At 36.8% G+C, this 19,118-nt stretch overlaps 1 protein-coding gene across 1 annotated transcript in view; it reads right to left on the bottom strand.

Moving 5' to 3' along the window:
• The window catches only part of LOC129781994 (putative nuclease HARBI1), a 49,273-nt gene extending 40,240 nt beyond the window's left edge, over positions 1–9,033 (bottom strand). Inside the window, exons 1-4 of the mRNA XM_055789493.1 lie at positions 8,921–9,033; positions 8,418–8,853; positions 8,214–8,358; positions 8,037–8,158 (exon numbers count right to left, since the gene is read on the bottom strand). Coding sequence (XP_055645468.1) covers positions 8,037–8,158; positions 8,214–8,358; positions 8,418–8,853; positions 8,921–9,033 — 816 coding nt within the window. The remainder of the gene's footprint in view (positions 1–8,036; positions 8,159–8,213; positions 8,359–8,417; positions 8,854–8,920) is intronic.
• Positions 9,034–19,118: the final 10,085 nt, after the last annotated feature.

Below are 19,118 nucleotides of genomic sequence, written 5' to 3'. Positions count from 1 at the left end.
CTACGCATCACCGTGCGCCGGCAGATGCAACTGACTAGTGATGTCAGCCGGGAGAAAATAATTGCTGATTTATGTGAGCAAAGAGAAATTTTAATGCCGCGGTTTCGGTTTGGTTTCACTCTTCTCAACATAACGCTCCATCACTTCATTATTGCTGATTGAAAGCTTGGCTTCTATTTCTGGAATTTGAACTACGTGTCCGTTATTATGGTGGATCATGTAATCATGCTGTAAGAGAAGCTATGTTTGTTCGTTGGGCAATGCATCGCAGATGCAGTGTTACCAACATTCGACCGTTGCATAATTATACAAATATGAGTTCCATCACTACCCGTTAATTACCTGAACTGTGAAATAAAATCATCTCCTCCCAACACAGCCTCGAACGAAAGCGAAACCCACTGTTTATTATCGATTTGTGTTTACTCACGCTTCGCTTTCATTATCAGTACCATCAGCATCACGAAGGTTTCTCATTTAGCGAAGGAAACATCGCTCCTACAAAACAAATCACAAACACGTAAGAAGTGCTAACCATTACTCTGAATCGACAAAAATGCCACAACAGGGCACGTGCCTGTCTCGAGCTGCCGCACCGGTGGCTGACATTTGAACGGACCAAACAATGCAACGATGCACGAAAATGCCACACGTAAATGCACGTGTTCGTAGGTTTTATTTTTTCTCATTTTCTCATCTGAACCTTACGCGTCACATCCCGCGCAGTATCGCTAGAGCTGAATCCAAAATGAGTCTGGTTATTGGTTATATTTCTGCTCGGTTTCTGCGTGTTCAAACCTCAAAGCCGGAACCGGCTACAGAAGAGCCGTGAGCACGCATCGCCATATCGCACACACGGAGCAGTATTAAAAAAACGTAAAATCCGAGTCAAAAACTTTCTATTTGACAGCAGCACGCGGCGACAGGATGGTGCAGGGGAACGAGCCCGGGGAAGAAATGCATCCGCCAAACACAGGTCGACATTTGGATGACAAATATTGGACTGACTAGCAGATATATAGTTACGCTCGCGGGAATTTGCATAACCGCCTCGCGATGTTGAGTCACCCACTGTTCGGGTGGAAAATCTGTCGCGGAATTTGAGTCCCGTGTGAAATACTGATGATTCCTAGATGGACAGATGTAAAACAGTAACTGATAATCTCAAATTTTGATATTTTTCTTCTGTAAATAAAGTGTTTATTTCATAAGAGTCATTCTTTTATTTAGAACTAGCTGACCGGCAAACTTCGTCCCGCCCGAAATTTATTTTTCGTTATCACTTTCACATTCACATTCATGGGTCCAATCGCAGAACTGTTCATCGATTGATTTTCTAATCCACTCTTTTAAATTGCCTTTTACAATAAAATTGCCAGTACTTCTACCAAAACTTGTCATTATAATATCAGATTATTTTCAGACACAATTCTCGTTCAAGATTTTTTAACCACTTGTAAATAACATGTTTCTCCATTACAGGGAATAAATGTTTGATACAGAAAATATGATAGAATAAAGACAGCCCTAAATCGAACAATTCCTTTCTCGAGTTTTGCTCTTATCAACACATTCGGTGATCCATTTTTATTTATACAGATAGAAGAAGATATAGGAGTGCGTTTTATCACGTTAAAATTCATTTCCACCTTCCAACAAATGAACTAACAACGCTTATCACTATGTTATTGTAGAACATATGCGAATTAAATTTTCCGATTTTTCCCATTTTCCTTCAGAGTTTTTTTGAAAATTTCCAATTGTCATGTTATATGCCAAATTTGGTTCCATTTGCTTGAATAGTTCTCGAGTTATGAAGAAAGGACCTGGCCGGGTAAGGGAGTAAAAAGTGCCCCCAAACCAAATCACTAGCTGTATGGCAAATATTGTATAGGATATCAAATAAGAAAGATTGGCGGTTTTTTTGAACCACTATGTGGTTTAACATAGGATCACGTCAGCCTCAAAAGCAACGAGATGAAAATTTGAGAAAAATAATGAATGTGCATCTCACTACGGTGTATTCAGAAACATTAATTTAAATTAAATTATTAAAAAAAATATTTAAAATAAATTATCAATTAAATTATAAAAAAAAAATTTCATCAAAAATTTAAGCCAAAAAAAAATATTGATATTTTGAATTTTTTTTTTTGGGATTAAGATATTCAGTACTACTCTAATTCATATTTAAATGTGTTCCTACGGCTTTTCTAGATATGTGTAATTTTTTCAGATTTTTTTCAGTGTTGCGCGGCACAAAATTTTTTTTTTTTATATTTCCAAAGGGTCTGGCTGGGTAAGGGTAAAAGTAAAATCACTGGTTTGGGGGCACTTTTTACTCCCTTACCCGGGCAGATCCTGTGTGTTTCTGTGGCAGTTTCCACCCTAATATAGATATCTGATGACAAACCTCATTGATGACTGCGTGATTTTGGGAGTGCCATCGTTACCTAATATTCTGCCAAAGCATTTCAAATAACCGATGATTAGAAGTCTGCAGGAAATACAAACAAAATATGCTTCATATGTCTTGAAATTAAATGAAAATTGAAAATTCAAAAATGCCGTCGTCGCAAACGAGGTGAAAAACATTGACGGCTCTCAGATATGCTGCTATCGGTCTTTGGGGGGTTTTATGTTCTGTGGACAGATATCTCGATTGCGAATGTACTCTTAAGTATTCTTTTAGGGAAACTTAGGATTTTAAAAAAGAATAGAAGACACGAAGTATTGCTTCCCAGATTGAAACGTCTCGTCGTTAACAGTTCGGCTGAGAAGTTTATAGTAAAACTATTTTTTTGCAAAATTCATACTTATTCAACATAATTGCCTTCGAGGGCAATATAACGATTATAGCGATCTTGCAACTTTTCGATACCATTGTTATAGTACTCTTTCGATAATCCCAGAATAGGCCTCAGTTTCGATAATCACTTCATCATCGGTCTCAAATTCTGCCGGATCTGCCGGATCTGGAGAATACGGTGGATGCGGAAGCAATTCGAAGCCTAATTCATGCAATTTTTCCATCGTTTTCATTGATTTGTGATTTTTTCATTTTTTGACGTAGAACTACGTCTTCTATTAAGGGTGCCAAATCAGAAAACAGGTCACGTTTTTATGAAATAAAGTTAACGTTAATAACTATTTTTGCCACGAACGGGTTTTGGCGATTTACACACCAAACGAATCGGAAATTCCCTAAGATTTGTTTAATATGCTATACATTAGAATCCCTTGGTTTGCAAATGGTTAAAATTCATGAAAACTTTAAGCGTTTCCATTTTCTCATACATTTGTTCTGTCTATTTGTGTACTTCCCGAACAGAGCTGTCAATAACGAGCAACTTATCGACGACCAACGAAGGGGAAATCGTAGGATTTAAAGTCTCCGTAAACAAAGGAAAAGTAGAAGAATTAAGGGGAATACTTGCCTAGAGTATAAACAGTGTATCTTGCTGAGGCAAACTTTCATTCGGCATCGGTCTATTGAGCAATCCAATTCACTTTGCTTTCGCTGCGCTTCGATCTAAGATTGGACCCCCCCAGTGGTAATCCAACTTGGATATCGTCGTTTGGCTTTTCTGTTCGTTTTTCGCGTTATTCGTATCGTGTGTTTTTCTTTCCGCGTCATAAATTGGACGCTGTGTGACGAGCAAAAGGAAGAGGAAAGCAGGCTCGAGCCCTGCAAAAAACGAAAGCATTGCCAGGGGCAATAAAATTTCGAGGCAAGGCTCACCTAATGATGCACGCGATGTTGGTGTAGTGAAAAGCGCAAAGCACTGAACCGAGGCTTCGCGAGTGTGACACCGCATCGAACAACAGAGAAGTAGGCGATTTCGGTGCGTCGGTCGAAAATGTAAGCGCCGTTACCCAGGCAGCAACCAAAATCAAGCTCCCCCCGCTGGTGGTGAAGGCGGTCGCTCTTGACAAACTCATCAACGAATTCGCATCGATGGGTGTTACAGCGGAGAACAAGCTGTGTGGCATAATTCAGTCTTTTTCCAAGCAGTTAACATTGTTTGTTTTCCGTCATCATAAGGGCTTCGTTGGTGCCTTTGAGAATGTATCAATGCATTAAATTGACGTTATGGCGAAGCAGGCGTTAAGGTTGTGCGCCAAAAAATTATTCGGGGAAATCCAAGCATCTTGAATGTCTTACTGGAATGTTATAAATTATTTGGGTTCGCGTGCCAGTCGCAAATCTGCCTTCAACTAGGATTGCATTTGCGCTAATCTTGATCATAATGAAGCAATGCTACTGTTTTCGAGATTGTTGATATTAACAAAAGAGTTTATTTCGCTTGTTTAGTCACCAAGAAAGTAAATGTCGTTCTTGAATTTTGTATGTGATTAGGTTTCGCTTACTAGTAGCAAAACTTCCTCCACTAAGGGTAACAGCTGTGCTTCTCTCGAGCATGAGAAAGTAATGCAACGTTTTTCGAGGCCAGTCATCTTAACAGAACCGTTTCTTTTGAGAATAGCGCAAAATGATGAGAAGTGTTTATATTCCTAGTAGTTTCAAGCCACCAATGTAATGGCTTTGTATGCATGCTATGGCGAACGCTTGTTTGGCGCTTGGTTTACGTTGTACGAACGATGCCTAGAGGTGCGATTTCACTGAGGCAATAATAAATAACATGTAGCATGATATTTGATACTTGCAAGTGTTGTCATTGTTGTTGTTTCCATGCGGTGCCAAAGATATATTGATGTACTTATGAGATGTGGAATAATGGTGCTGGTACAACATGTGTATAACCGACTGTAGCCGAGTCTATGTATATTGCGAAAATGGCTACCGGAATAGCGTTCGAGGTAAATTTACAATACATCGACATGAAATAAATTGCGACATACGATCAGTTTTGCGAGGGCAAGAATGAACCATCAATCAATTATCGTCTACAATGAAAAAACCATTGCAGAAATTATTCTACTAAGAAGTTTTTTCTAAAATTTCACAGCATTATAGAATAATATCCGAAGGTATAAACAAGCGACTTATATAAAATAACATTGTAGTTCTACGTCAACAATGCGGTCGTATCTTGGACACAACCTCCTATAATTTTTTCACAATAACAAATATTGCTCCACTCTCACGCGGTCTGCCATACAAATAAAACACAAATTTGTGCATAATTCGAGAGCTAATAAGAATAATGGAACCGAATTTGGCATTTTAGGAACCAAATTGGGAGTTTTTACTGGGCAAGAAATATTTCTATGATGGTTCGATGCTCCTCCTCCTCTCTAAGGAGGGGCTGCCTAACTCAGGAAATAATCAAGCAAATGGAATCAAATTTAGCATGCGAAGGTTTACGAGGGGAAAAATATTTCTATGGAAATGGAAATATGGAAAGGGGATAAGGAGGAAGATGAGCTGCATAGCTCGAGAACTAATCAAGCAAATATTTATTTATTTTATTTCATCTGACTATATATTGTCATATTGAAAAATTGGCGGGGAAAAGCCAAAATGGCGTAAAAACCCCACATCTTTACATCATACATTGAAAGGAGCACATAAAAACATATCATGGTCAAAATATAAACATTAATATAAACATAATCAATTAGCAATCATCGTTGGAAGCGTCTTCGTCCAGTATTCATTATTGATTCAGTGGTCCATGTTGAATCCGGCAACGGAAAGCTTCGGCAGATTGGTTGAAGTCGAAGAATTCATAAAATACATTGAATCGTGCTGACATAAAGCGAATAGGGTCGTGTAAGCTGTAGTTCGCCAAACGTGGTCCAAGATGAAGGAAGCTTCTTGTGCGAAGGGCTCTCTCAGGTGCATAGATGTTTATCTCCGCAAGAATACCAGGACTATCAATTTCTCCCAAAAGCACTTTGGCTGCAAACAATGCCTGGCTTACCTTCCTTCTATTCTGGAGTGTATCGAGTCCCAGTAATTGGCAGCGAGCCTCGTAGGGTGGGAGATTAATTGGATCATTCCATGGAAGAGTACGTAGAGCATAACGGACGAATTTTCTTTGAATTGATTCGATTCTTTCCACCCACAATGTTTGATAGGGGCACCAAACCACCACGCCGAATTCCAGAACCGATCGAACAAGCGTACAGAATAATGCTTTCAGGCAAGTGGGATCGCGAAATTGATCCGAAATTTTGAAGATGAATCCGAGAAGCTTATTGGCCTTGGATATTATGTCCGAGTAGTGCGGCTTGAAGTTTAAAGCTGAGTCAAGCGTAATTCCGAGATCACGTATTTTTTCTACACGTAGCAAAGGATGATGATCGATCATGTATGTAAACGTTATTGGCTTGAGTTTTCGATGAAGTGTAATGACGTTGCATTTTTGAACATTTAGTGAAAGGAAGTTTCTTAAGCACCACTCATCGAAAGTGTTTAGCAGGTGCTGCAGTCGCAAGCAGTCAGCCGTTTCCCGAACTGTCATAAACATTTTGACGTCATCCGCATAGAACAATCGACTACCTACCTAATGGAACCAAATTTGACATGTGTAAGGTTTTAGGGGACAATAAGTGTTGCTATGATTGTTCAACACTCCTCACCCCCTCTTTGAGGGGAAGGCTGCCATACAAATGAAACACAAAATTCTGCATAAATCGAGAGCTAATCAAGCAAGGGAAGTCAAATGGAGTACTAAATCTCGTCTTCCGTAGCGTACTTTTTAATGTAGAGCCAGTTTGAGGCAACATACACCCCGATTCTGTATTCCGAACGATTCGAAATATTTCGAACGACTTGAAAAATTTCATTCTGTATTCCGTTTGAATTGTATAACATCTTTCGTTCGACGCTACTCGAATGTCAAACCCTTTCTTTATTTCGTTCGAGTGGTGGTTTGCAGTCGAATTTCTCCCGATATTTTTTTACTGCGGATTGCTAAAAAAATGTAAGTAAAGTTTTACATCGGTTGCTTTTAATTGATTTTTTAATCAAATTTCTATTCACAGGGATAAAACCAAAAATATAACAACAACAAAGAAAAAGTTTGAGCGGCTAGTGCAGCTTTTGGAGAAGAACCCCGACATCGCAAAAGGATTTATACGTGGTAACTCCGGACCATTTTGGAACGATTGTGCTGCTGAATTAAACAGTTTGGGACCACCCATCCGTGACGGGTCTGGATGGAAAAATACATATGTATTTCACTTTTAATGTCCGGCAGGTGTGGGCGGATTATAAATCAGCGTTGAAGCGCAAACTCTCTCACAACAAAAGAGAGCAAAGGGCAACTGGAGGAGGACCCAACAGAACGATACATTTGTCTGAGCTAGAGGAGCAAGCGGTTCAGCTAACTGGACTGTTGGAAACCGTAGAAGGAATACCAGGTTGTTCTTCACAAGGAACACCTAAGGGAAAAAACAACGAGGTCAATGCAGATGTAAGTTGCGATTCAATTGACGAGTCCGACGATGCGAATGATACGGCTATTCCTCAATGCTCCCAACCAAAGAGACCTAGGCTATCTGCCCTCAATTTAGTTCAAATACAAATTGAACAACAACAGAAATTTCACTCGGAAATGGAATCGCTGTTGGGTACCTCAAACAGAAACCTCAATGATATGGTACATTACCAACGCCAATTCGCCAAAGCAATCAACTCAATAGATACTGGTCTCAAAGAAATGTTGAAAGAACAAAATCGACATAACCGCGAAATGGAAAAAATCGCTCGAGAGAAGCTGGAGGTTAAAAAATAAATATTAGAAATGCAAATAGAACATTTTTCCGAACATTCAAATATTGCATTATAAAAATAAACACAAGATTTAAACATTAGATCACCAAATCGTATTATTTTATTTATCGCATACAAAAAGTAAAAATAGATGATAGTTGCTAGTATTGAAGAGAATAAAAATTTATTGATATGACTCATCAAAATATGCCCCCTACTGAGAGCATCCGTATTCCAAACATATATTATGAAGTGCACAGCACACATTCACAATTTGAGCACATTTTGTAGGAGTATAATGTAGTTGTCGCGCTCCAAGTAAACATCTAAAACGATTTTTAAGAACACCGACTGTTCGTTCGACTATGCCTCGACCTAAAGCATGCCTCTGGTTGAAATCGCTTTCCAAACTGCCTTCTTCCGGAGCTCTGAATGGCGTTACCAGCCATGATTCCGATGGGTAGCCTGCATCACCTGTGGGAAATAATTTTATCATGCACATCTAGGAAATTTAAACAATTTTGTTTACCCAGTATTTTAGTTTGTGTTCCGCCGTTTCGATGCATCTGCTCGAAATACGTTCGTACAGGGCTTATTCGCCATATATGGGCATCGTGATTAGATCCGTGAAAGCTAGGATCAACGAAACGGATCCTCTGCTGATCGTCACAAACCTATAATGCCAAAAAAAAAATTAAATACAATTTTTTAATTTAATGCATGCTGTACTTACAATGAGAACGTTCAGACTGTAGAACCCCTTTCGATTATAAAATAAATTTCGATTCTGATTAGGGGGGATTATTTTTATATGTGTTCCATCAACACACATGATTATTCCTGGAATTCCAGATTTCTCATAGAAATAAAGCTTGGCACGTCGCTGTTCATTTTCCGACATTTCCAATGATATCCACTTAGAACATAATCTTCGCTCCAGTATGTTCAGCATTTCAGATAACACCTTAGAAAAAGTGGACTGTGCCATCGCAATATGGAAATCTTTTCCCGCTCCAAGCTGGTAGTTTCCCTCAGCGAAAAATCTCAAACACGCCGCCAGCTTTTCCTTAACATGAATGCCACTTTTCTTTGTGTTGGAAAAATCGTGTTCAATTTCCCCCAAAACGTATCGGAATGCCTGTTTATTCAAACGAAAGCTTTTAATGAATCTGCATAGTAGAGGAAAATCGATAATAAAAAATCTAAGAAATTCAGAGACAAAAAAATTTTACTTACGCATCGTCTGAAAGCTCCATTAAATTACCGGATGTGCGCAGATTCCGTCGATTATAACGAAGTATTCCGATTTCTTCATACACTGCCAATACCGACAATAAGGCGGAATCCATTTGGCTAATTTATTTTCTCACTTATTTTCTATTCACACCGAAGAACAATTCAAATAAATTTAAATTTCAGCACCCGGCACAACTGTCTTTTAGGTTTGTTTTGCTTATTTTGCCATTCGACGACATTGAGTTTTGACGTTTGGTATTTGTGAGGAAAACATATATGAAAATCGATACTTTTGTATCGTGCAGTTTTGTATGATTTTGGTGATACAAATAATAAAAGTAAGTATCAAACGAAAGGGTAATCTTCTCCAATGCTAATTATGTCAAAACATATAGGATAGTTGCGTAAGGTGACAATTTTTACGCTGCACAAAATGATGCATTCGTAATGAATATAAATTATCGAAACAAAAAATATGAAAGAAAATTGAGCTGTATTAAAAATGTATTTTACACTATAGTTTGACAAGTTCTCTACGAACTAGTGGAATGAAATTTTGCATAAATAGCGATTTATGATGGTTCCTAATATTAATATAAACTTTTCTTTTCATTTCGATTATATTGTATATGAAATAGATGTAAAGGAATGGCAATGCATATTGCAATCATTTAAAACACATATGGTAACAGTTTTCACTGACCACTTTTGAATTGAAAACAGTCTTTTGCCATAGTAATTTAAATAGTTCACAGCAATCCCACAAACAGAGCAATTGATTGCAGGTGGCAGCATCGGTGAGTCGTCAACGCGAACTGTTCGAATTTCTTTCGAACAGTTTGAAATAATTCGATCGAAATGAGCAATACGTTCGAAATAGGGAAAGCAAAATTATAACTCGTTCGAGATCGCAGTTTCGAACGAAATGCAAATCCGACGGAATGCAGAATAGGGGTGATAGTCCGAAACAAAAAAAAAAAGTTCTATAGCTCTGTTATTGTTGAAATTCGAACATATGCGTAGAAGGATTTTTTTTCATCAAATATGATCGTCTAACACCTCCTGAGAGAATCTGGATAAATTTATTTTTTCATGTGAGAAAGGTGTTTTCTGACTTTAAGTCAAAAATCTAATTCTTCTTTCATATTCAAAAAATGAAAAATACATGCATAAAAACAAATATAAAAAATATTTTCTTTTACTCGATTATATATAGGATTCGATTATATACAGTGAAAATAAATCAGAGACTGTATATAATCGAGTCCGCCCTGTATTTCAATAACCTTAGAAGTGAAAAACTTAAAAGTTAGTGATTTTCAATGCGTAATTGTTAATTTTATCCCACAAATTTATAATAAACTTTTTTTTTTGCTCTTTGACGCCCATCTTATATCTTTCCTAATTTGGAGGCATCGGGAGGGAGTCTCGAAGCGTCGGATTGCGACAGACCTCGGTATTTCTGAATCAGCTCTGAGGAAGAGGCTCATATCAGTAAGTGATTTTTGATATGAATCATCTTTTACTAACATTTCTACTTCTGCTGGAATGTGCCAGCGAGCACCTAGGGCGGTTCAGACAAGTATTTACGAATGAGCAGTCTGAGGATCTGGCGGACCACTGCAAAGCACTGGACAAAATTTTCTATGGTATGACTCTCAAAAAGATTTACGGCGCCTGGCGTTTGATTTTGCGGAAGCCAACAACCTCCAGCACGAATTCAACCAAGTTGTGAAACTGGCAGGAAGAGATTCTAGCTTCATGGGGAATCATCGTCTGTCTCTCCGAACCCCACAACAGCGCAACGAAGCGACAGCGCTCCAATGCAAAGCGTCAGAATCCTCAGAACCAAAATCCAAGATGAGGAATTAAAATAACATTGCTTAAAAATAATTAAAATGAAATTTCAAATGAAAAATGTTTTTATTTTATTGTTTTTTTTTCAACAATGAGTTTTAAATAAATCAAGTCAAGGTAACTATGTATTTATAAACTTGATCCTCATCTCATCCTCACCTCACGATTTAACTCAAGAACGGAGCAACGGATGTCAACAGTCAGTATTAGGATTGATGCGTCTTAGTCTGCATCAGGTGCAAATGTCAGAAAAGATACTATATACTCCCTCCCAAAAATTTCCACGTGGTATGTTTGACCATAACACCCACTCTTCTCCACCCATAGAAAAACATAGAACACCCCCTCCTGTCTACTGCACGTTGCCTACACTCTCTAGTAATGATGTTGCTCCCGCTTCTGATGATAAAGCATTTATTTTTGGTATAAGTTATCTCAGAAGTTCAATTCAATAAGTGCGCACTTTTGAGAAATGCTTGTACTACGTTTCGAAGGTAATATATATAGTTACAATTTGGTAAGCGAACGGAATTTTATTTGCTTTTATTTCAAAAGTTATTGGACGACAACAGTTAGGTGCGCACTTTTGCCCCGCATTACTCTACTGTTAAAAATGAGGAGTGTAATTAATTTAGAATCCGGAATCACAAAACCGGTTCTATTTCGGGATTGAATAAAGGTACAAAACATGTTTTAGCATCAAAATACAGATAGTTTATTGTGAGAATTTGAGAATTTGAGAACTTTGAGAATTTGTACGTTATTACGAGGGTACATTATGACGAGGGTACGTTATACCGAAGTTCCCCTGTATGTATTATCAAAAAGAGGAGACTGGAGGGCATTATCGTTGGTATTTGACTAACGTATTTATAAACATTTAAGAATGTGCATTTTTCTGACGAACGAAGAAACCCAGCATTTTCGGACCGACAAAAAGCAACGAAATTTGTTTCAAAAATAACTAAATTAGTATGAACTATTCGGTTGCCCAAACCTGCAAAACAAAAAAATGGAACATTTTTCAATACAGTTTTACAAATCAGATAGGGTATATGATCTTGGTTGGTCCAATTTAGGGTGTTTTCTCGCAACTAGTAAATGCAAATCGATTTATCTTCACGAAAATCAAGGGTAGGGCAATACGAGTTTGGGTTTGTTAAAAAGTCCCAAGTCTCTAATACTACTAATACTACAAGTACGCCTCTGCTAATACTACCATGAGGCGTTGAAATTATTCAATTTTTTATGTTTTTTAACGATTTTCCTCAAAGAGAAATTATGATCCTGGGTTGTCCAGCTCTGATCATGGTTTGTCCAAAAAATGATCATGGTTTGTCCGGTTTTAGAAAGCGCCATTTTTTAATGAAAAAAAAATCGATTTTTCTAGTAGATGTTGCATTTCTCATTGTTTGAGTTTAATATCACATATTGATCCATTCATAATTTAGGCTTTCTTCAGAATATTGCCTTTTCTTGGGCATTTTAATAGTGTCAACACAGACTCAACACAGAGAAACTTTATTTGTGCTATGCACGAAGGACACAATAAACAAACTGCAGCGCGCCAAGCGGTTGCCATAGAAATCATGTGGACAAAACAACATTAGTGAATCGGACAACTCATGATCAGAATTAAGGTCATCTAAATGCGTGAATTGCGTGGTTTTGCTATGTAAATCTGATACAAATGGTGTGCAAGCATGATGTTTACAATATTTGTAAGTGTTATAACCCAGAAAAGGTCTGAATACGTGCGAAATAATCATCTGGTGATTGATTGAAAGCTAGCTCAAATGAGGGGTTCATTGACACCGATAGAAGGTGGATTTTATAATCCTTTAAGGAGGTATTCTAGTGTAGAGACACGAATTTCGAACGTCTTTTAGAGCTCCGTAAAAATAAAACAAAGAATATTTTTACTGTCCATTATATATTTGTTCATCTATCTTTTAACAATAAAACAAAACTTGGAGGAAAAATATTCATAACTAGAATAGTTAAGAGCTGATGAAGTGAGAGGGTTAAAAAAAGTTGTGCCATGGCGTACACGATTCCAGCCCTTCTGGTTATCTGAAACAAAAAATCGAACAGATTCTGAATCAGTAAAGATGTCGTTATCGCATGAACCCTGGACAAGTCAAAAACAACGTTTTTGACGAAATGGTGGCCGTTTGAAAAACAAAATGCGGTATGAAACGTTTTTTCTTACGTTTCCCGATTTTTTAAAAATAGTATAATTTAAAAAAATACTATTTTTAGAGGTTCGTAGAGAGCTGCCTGCAGATTGTATTCATTTAAATTCGTCGTGAATCGGTTCAGTATAACTTGAGATATCGTGTATGCCAGTTTGAAAAAAATGGTTTCGAGAAAAACGCGCAAGAAGTTCATTGTTATGGCCGTACCAGGTTAGAAATCGCATCACTAAAATGGCTCTAACTCGGTAAGTAATAGGATTTTCGATAAGTCCTTTCTAGAGTATATTCTTGAGTGCCTAAATTACAGAAATAGGAAAGAAATTTTAATTTTTTTTTTAATTTCTAGACTAGAATACTCTTTTAAATTACGAATGTCTTAACACCCACAACGTTTCACTACAATCTGAGATGTTGCTGCCAATGGCCAGTAGAGTTGACGTGAAATAACCCCGTCTTCTTCTTCTTCTTCTTTATTGGATTCAAGAGGCTTTAAACTTCTCAGTTCATTCGCCTCTAAGAGCGCGTCTTTCTATGTTGGCGTTAAGTTTATTTAAACGATGGTATTTGGTGAGTATTTATGTGGCTGATTTTATTAGTGTGTACGCGGTATTTGTTGTTTTTGTAGATTTATCCGAAGCACATTTACACTGTGTTACAAATACCCGAATGTACCATTTATACGAATGGAGGAGGAAAAAATCCGAAAAATCAGAAAATCAGGAATCTCTTGCAAGTTAAAAAGATCAACTCAATACAACATAAGCGACAACAGCAAGAGAGTAACAAAAATACGAATAAAAATGGAAAACTATAATGACGCGAATTATATCAAAGTGAAAGATGAAAGGAATTACAGTTTGTTTAAACTCAATATCATTCAAGATTTTACTAACGTTATGTACATGTGTTTCCTCTATATTTACACAAAAGTAATATAAAAGTATGTGGATTTTTGTATGTGGATCTTTGAACTAGGCACTGACAATGGCAATTAATACTATTCAGTTAAAACAAAAGCGGCGACATTCTTCCGTTACATATACTAATGTTTCGTTTGTGAGGGGGTAATAATGAACAATATCTAGAACATGAAAAAAACTATTATTGTAGCGCATCATGAATTGTAAGCGACAGTAATCTATATCATCAGTGGAATAGTTCAGAAACTTCCAAACATTAAAACTAGTAGCACTGTCACGACATATTTCTATGATCACCCTACGGATCGATACGAAGTTCATCCAGTCAAAGCAAAACTTTCATAAATCCTTCATACTTCAACATGAACTTGCTTCGACCGTCAAACTTGCGCTCAACCTTGAAAATTGAACAGAAAGAAGCTTTAGCTATAACTCCAATGCAGCCGGTCCAAGCTTTCCACGTTATAACGAAAGCCCCAATTTCAAAGTCGCGAGGTAAGATTGTGTTGGCGCGATTGCTTCCAGAAGAGAGATTCTGTTCCGAACTTGCATGCAAAAAGTGTTTACAGCGGTGGGAGAGAAAGGTAGTAAACAAATTTCATTTGCAAAGGTACCGCTGCAAAGAGGTTGCTTGCCCAGCGAATGAAAATAAAAATTTTTGAATTTATTTTGATTTAGCCCCAAGAGCCCCCGCAGATTGCATACTTTTTATCGGCAGACAGTTTGATCGAGTTGGCCAGTTAGTGCAAAAACCGACCCTACTGAATCGGTGTAATGTGCGCATACCCTCCATACTGATTAAGTCGGCCGATCAAAGTGTCGGTCGAAAAATAGTCTGCAGTCTGCGGGAGCCCTAAATCGGTGAACTAGAAGTACAGTGGATGGCCAAATTATTACACTATATTATTTGTTACGTTACTTTTTCACGTGTATTTTTACACGATTTCTGTACTTGTTTTTTTTTTAATTACTCGATTTGGCACTGCCTAATGGGCGCCTCTTTACGAAGAGAAATCCTGCATGTGTGGCTGTGACGAAGCATGCGACGGTAAAGGGGCGATTTTTTACACGATTTGTTCAAAATTAAGCTTGTTTTAGAATGAGAGAATTTTTCGGGTGCGAAAATTGGTTCTTGCGAAATGTTTTTGCTAAAGCCATTCACATTGATTTACGGAATCATGCGAATCTATTGAACTACCGTCCTTACAACGAAAACAAGTTGTACGATATTGGTGAAACAAATTCATATTACAGGAAAACCTGTTTTTGCGCGTTTTTTTTTGTGCGGTATATAAAAAGAAGCATATTTGACGAATTGCTCGTCCATTTCTTCTTCTTCTTTTTGGCTTTAAGAGGGTTTAAACTTTTCAGTTCATTCGCCTCGAACTCATACATTTAGTTTTTACGATGGCTTATATGCTACTAAAAGCACAACACAACCACGCACAACCGAAAAGGCAAACTGTACCATCCAGGGTTGCCAATAACATTTTTGAAAAAACTGGAAGATTGCTCCTAAAAAACTGGAAGAAAACAGGATCCTGTAAAACATTTTTATTTTAAGAAGACCGGCTATGATTTATCTAAATTAATTTTTTACCAATTTCAATGCTTGAGAAATAGAATGCTTCGTGTAGTATTTGTATGTAGTTCATAAAACTGTAACTGTAATGACTGTGAAACAATATTTGAGGGACGGTTTTATTTGGGCAAAACTTGAAGAGTTTCGTATTTATCGCTTCATAAAATCCTTGAAATCGCTGATAGAAGAGCGTAGCAAAACTGCGTATAGTTCGATACCTCAAAAAGGTACGGATCAGCATGAGATACGAGGTAAAATACCAAAAAAAATACCATAAACAACTCAATAGTGTTATTTAAATACTCAAATAACCACAAACAAAGTTGCTCAAGTATTACTTGGTTTTATTCATTGCTAATTTACATCTTATATTAGGCTTGCACAAACCAAATTTCGGTATCAAGATCAAGATGAGGAACCCTTAAATATTTCCTCTAGCTCGAGAAAGTACTTTTGAAAAAATATGCAATGTTTTCTTGAAAAATATGTATGCTGTCTTGCAAAATATACACTATGGTTCACATGCATTTTATGCAAAATATGCATTAGCTATTTAGATGAGTTTGTTTGCATTAATTAAATTAATTATATTTAGAACTAAAATTCCTTTGAGTGACTATGAGAAACTAATATCCATTTGTTGTAAACAGAAGCAAGGTTTTATATTCATATCATTTAAAGTCAATGGAAACTATTAAACGGCACGCCATTGAACTACGTTTTACGAGTTAGTGAAGTGTCGAAGATAATAAAGAGTTTTCAGGCAGAATGAGCACTTTTCAAATAAAAAATCATTAATGAAAATTAACTTCTTCGTATCAAACTGGTATTCAATGTGAGTGGAAAACTTTGTTTTCTTCATGTGATATAATAATCTCGTATAAAAATTTCATCTGAAGATAATTTGATATTATAATGATAAGTTCAGTGGGAAACTAATCTCATATCCAGATGTCGACACCGTACCGTTGTCATCGCAGATACGTTTCATTCCGTTTCCACCGTGAAGTGTATTTGAAGTGTATTCAAGAATCAGGCCCGAAGTGCATCCGCGATGACAACGGTACGGTGTCGACATCTGAATACGAGAATTGTTTTCCACTAAAACTTATCATTATAATATAAAATTATCTCCAAAAACAGTTTTTGTAAGAAATTATTTCACTACATGAAGAAAACAAAGTTTTCCATTCATATTGAACACTAATTTGATACGGAGTTGTTAATTTTCATTTATAATTTATATTTCATTCTACTTGAAAACCAATTACAGCGCGGACTCGATTATATACAGTCTCCGATTTCTTTTCACTGTATATAATCGAATCCTGAATATAATCGAGTCAAAAAAGTTTTTTTCTTATTCGTTTTTTATACATATTTTTTTCGTTTATTGAAAATAAAAGAAGAATTTAATTTTTGATTCATCCCCTTGAAGTCAAAAAATACCTTTCTCACATGAAAAAAATATTTTTTTCCAGAATCTCTCAGAATGTGATAGATGATCATATTTGATGAAAAAAATCGTTCTATGCATATGTTCGAATTTCAACAATGACAGAGTTATAGAATTTTTTTTTTGTTCCGGACTCTGTTACCCCAAACTGGTTCTACACTAAAAAGCACGCTGCGTAAATCAATTCTGTTGCCTTCATTTGAAAGATGAGATAGTTTAGTACAGGATATAGTAGTGAAACATCTAAATTAATTGATTTAAATAACTTTTTGAAAGTGAAAATTCCAAAGCTAGTAATTTTTAATGTGTAATTACAAATTTTATCCCAAAAATACATATTGAACTTGAAAGTTTCTATCAATCAAATTGAAGTTCTCAAGCCACTTTACAATTTGTTCTTTGACACCTAACTTCTATCTCTCTTAATTTCACTGCAATATTGATATAAATAATTCCTGGGGAAAATTCAAGCAAAATCATCAAAATTCACGATTTTTACCCCACCGTACATAAAATAGCCATTTAAATTCCGCCTTAATGTTCAAAGGTTACATTTTTTCTTGAAACAAGTCATATTCGAAATGTAAAAAAAAAAGACGGGTGGGTAATGTCGGGGACATAACCGGAGTGACGTAGGACTATACAAAGGGGACAGCTTTTGCTAAATATATAGTTTAATTATATTGTTTTATTTTCTTCTACCTACCTATCTACCTGAAAAATGAATTACTTTACTGTTTACTTTTTATGAACATGTTGGGGGTTCTGAAAAGAACCTTTGGTGTTGTGTTTTTGCGTTTTTTTTTACAAACTTGATTCTTGATTTTTTTCTAAAGGCTTTGTACTTATTAAATGCTCAACGCCGGGCATCTTTCGGCGTATGCATATATCGTACAATCAAAATGATGGCTGTGATAGGGAATGCATAGGTAGTCATCAACTCATTCACTATCATATATTTCATTATTGAGCACATTACCGTACCTTAAACTGTGGTTTCGGAGACGAATGAATTGTAAGATTTGTAGTATCCGTAAACAAAGTAAATAAAAATAAAAAAGAACTGAGGTTTTGGAGACGATCTGTTGAAAAATAAACGAACTATAAGAACTTAAAATAAGAACAGAGCAGCAGGAAATACATAGCTCATCATGTTGCTCCTTAGTTATTTTCCTATACAATGCAGATGTAACGTCAGTCAGTCAACCAAAGAAAGCAGTTCTTGCTACCGAGAAAATTCGTTTATGCCATCCTGCATACAATGTGTTGTAATTTGAAGCCACTTTTAATTCGGAAACTATACATGGGTTTGTGAAAACTGAATGATCAATTTAAAAAACCCCAACCAGTTCAAGAACAAGCATAAACAAAACAAAACAGTTTATATTATATGTCATATTATGTCACTTTAGAATGCATTGGTATTGTGAAAAACTTTTAATAACTCTTTTTTGAATGGTTTAATGGCCCTGTAAAGCGCAACTTTGAAAAACAAACTTTGTCTTTCTTCTACCTGCTGCCGTTTTGCGATTGCGATTGCCACTCGCTGAAACTAGTTGTTGCCCTGACGAGCGCCGAACCGAAGCTGCTCTGTTCTTGATGCGTGTTTTCTGATTGTCGTGAGCAGCTTTGCAAGCCAACTCGAGCACTCCGACGGTCGAAACTCTATAATCGCTGTTAGGTATACTGGTGCTCCGGCACCAATCCGTTCGGCCTAGTTACCCTTGCGGAGCAATCAATGAATGCGACCAACAGGGAACTGGAAACATGCACGGTTCGAGTGAGACTTTGCCTTTCCCTTAACTTGTCCTCCTTTGTTACGTCAACACGTCCACGTTGCTGCTTGTTTTCTTTTTATGATGTGATGCGATGCGATGCTAAACGTTGCCGTACAACCACACTGGTTTACGGTTTGAAAGAAAATGAGATATTTTTTTTTGGATCCGCGCGCTTTATACTCTAGCGGTACACGCTCACAGGATAGAGACAAATCGGCAGACTCAGCCAAAGGGACGAGTCCAACGAGACGAACGAATGAGCGTTAAAAGGCAGCGATGGCAAAAAAATACATTCATTACGATTTGTTCGCTCGTTGGATTCACATGCAGGCTAAAAAGGGTCCTTTTCAGGATCACAAAATTATCTTCATTCTAAAGAGTTTATTGTTTTGTTATCACTCGATATC

The sequence above is a fragment of the Toxorhynchites rutilus genome, chromosome 1 (assembly GCF_029784135.1).
Source record: "Toxorhynchites rutilus septentrionalis strain SRP chromosome 1, ASM2978413v1, whole genome shotgun sequence".
Taxonomy (NCBI): Eukaryota; Metazoa; Arthropoda; class Insecta; order Diptera; family Culicidae; genus Toxorhynchites; species Toxorhynchites rutilus.
Note: the sequence above shows the minus strand (reverse complement) of the source record. Positions and strands in the feature narration are given on the sequence as shown.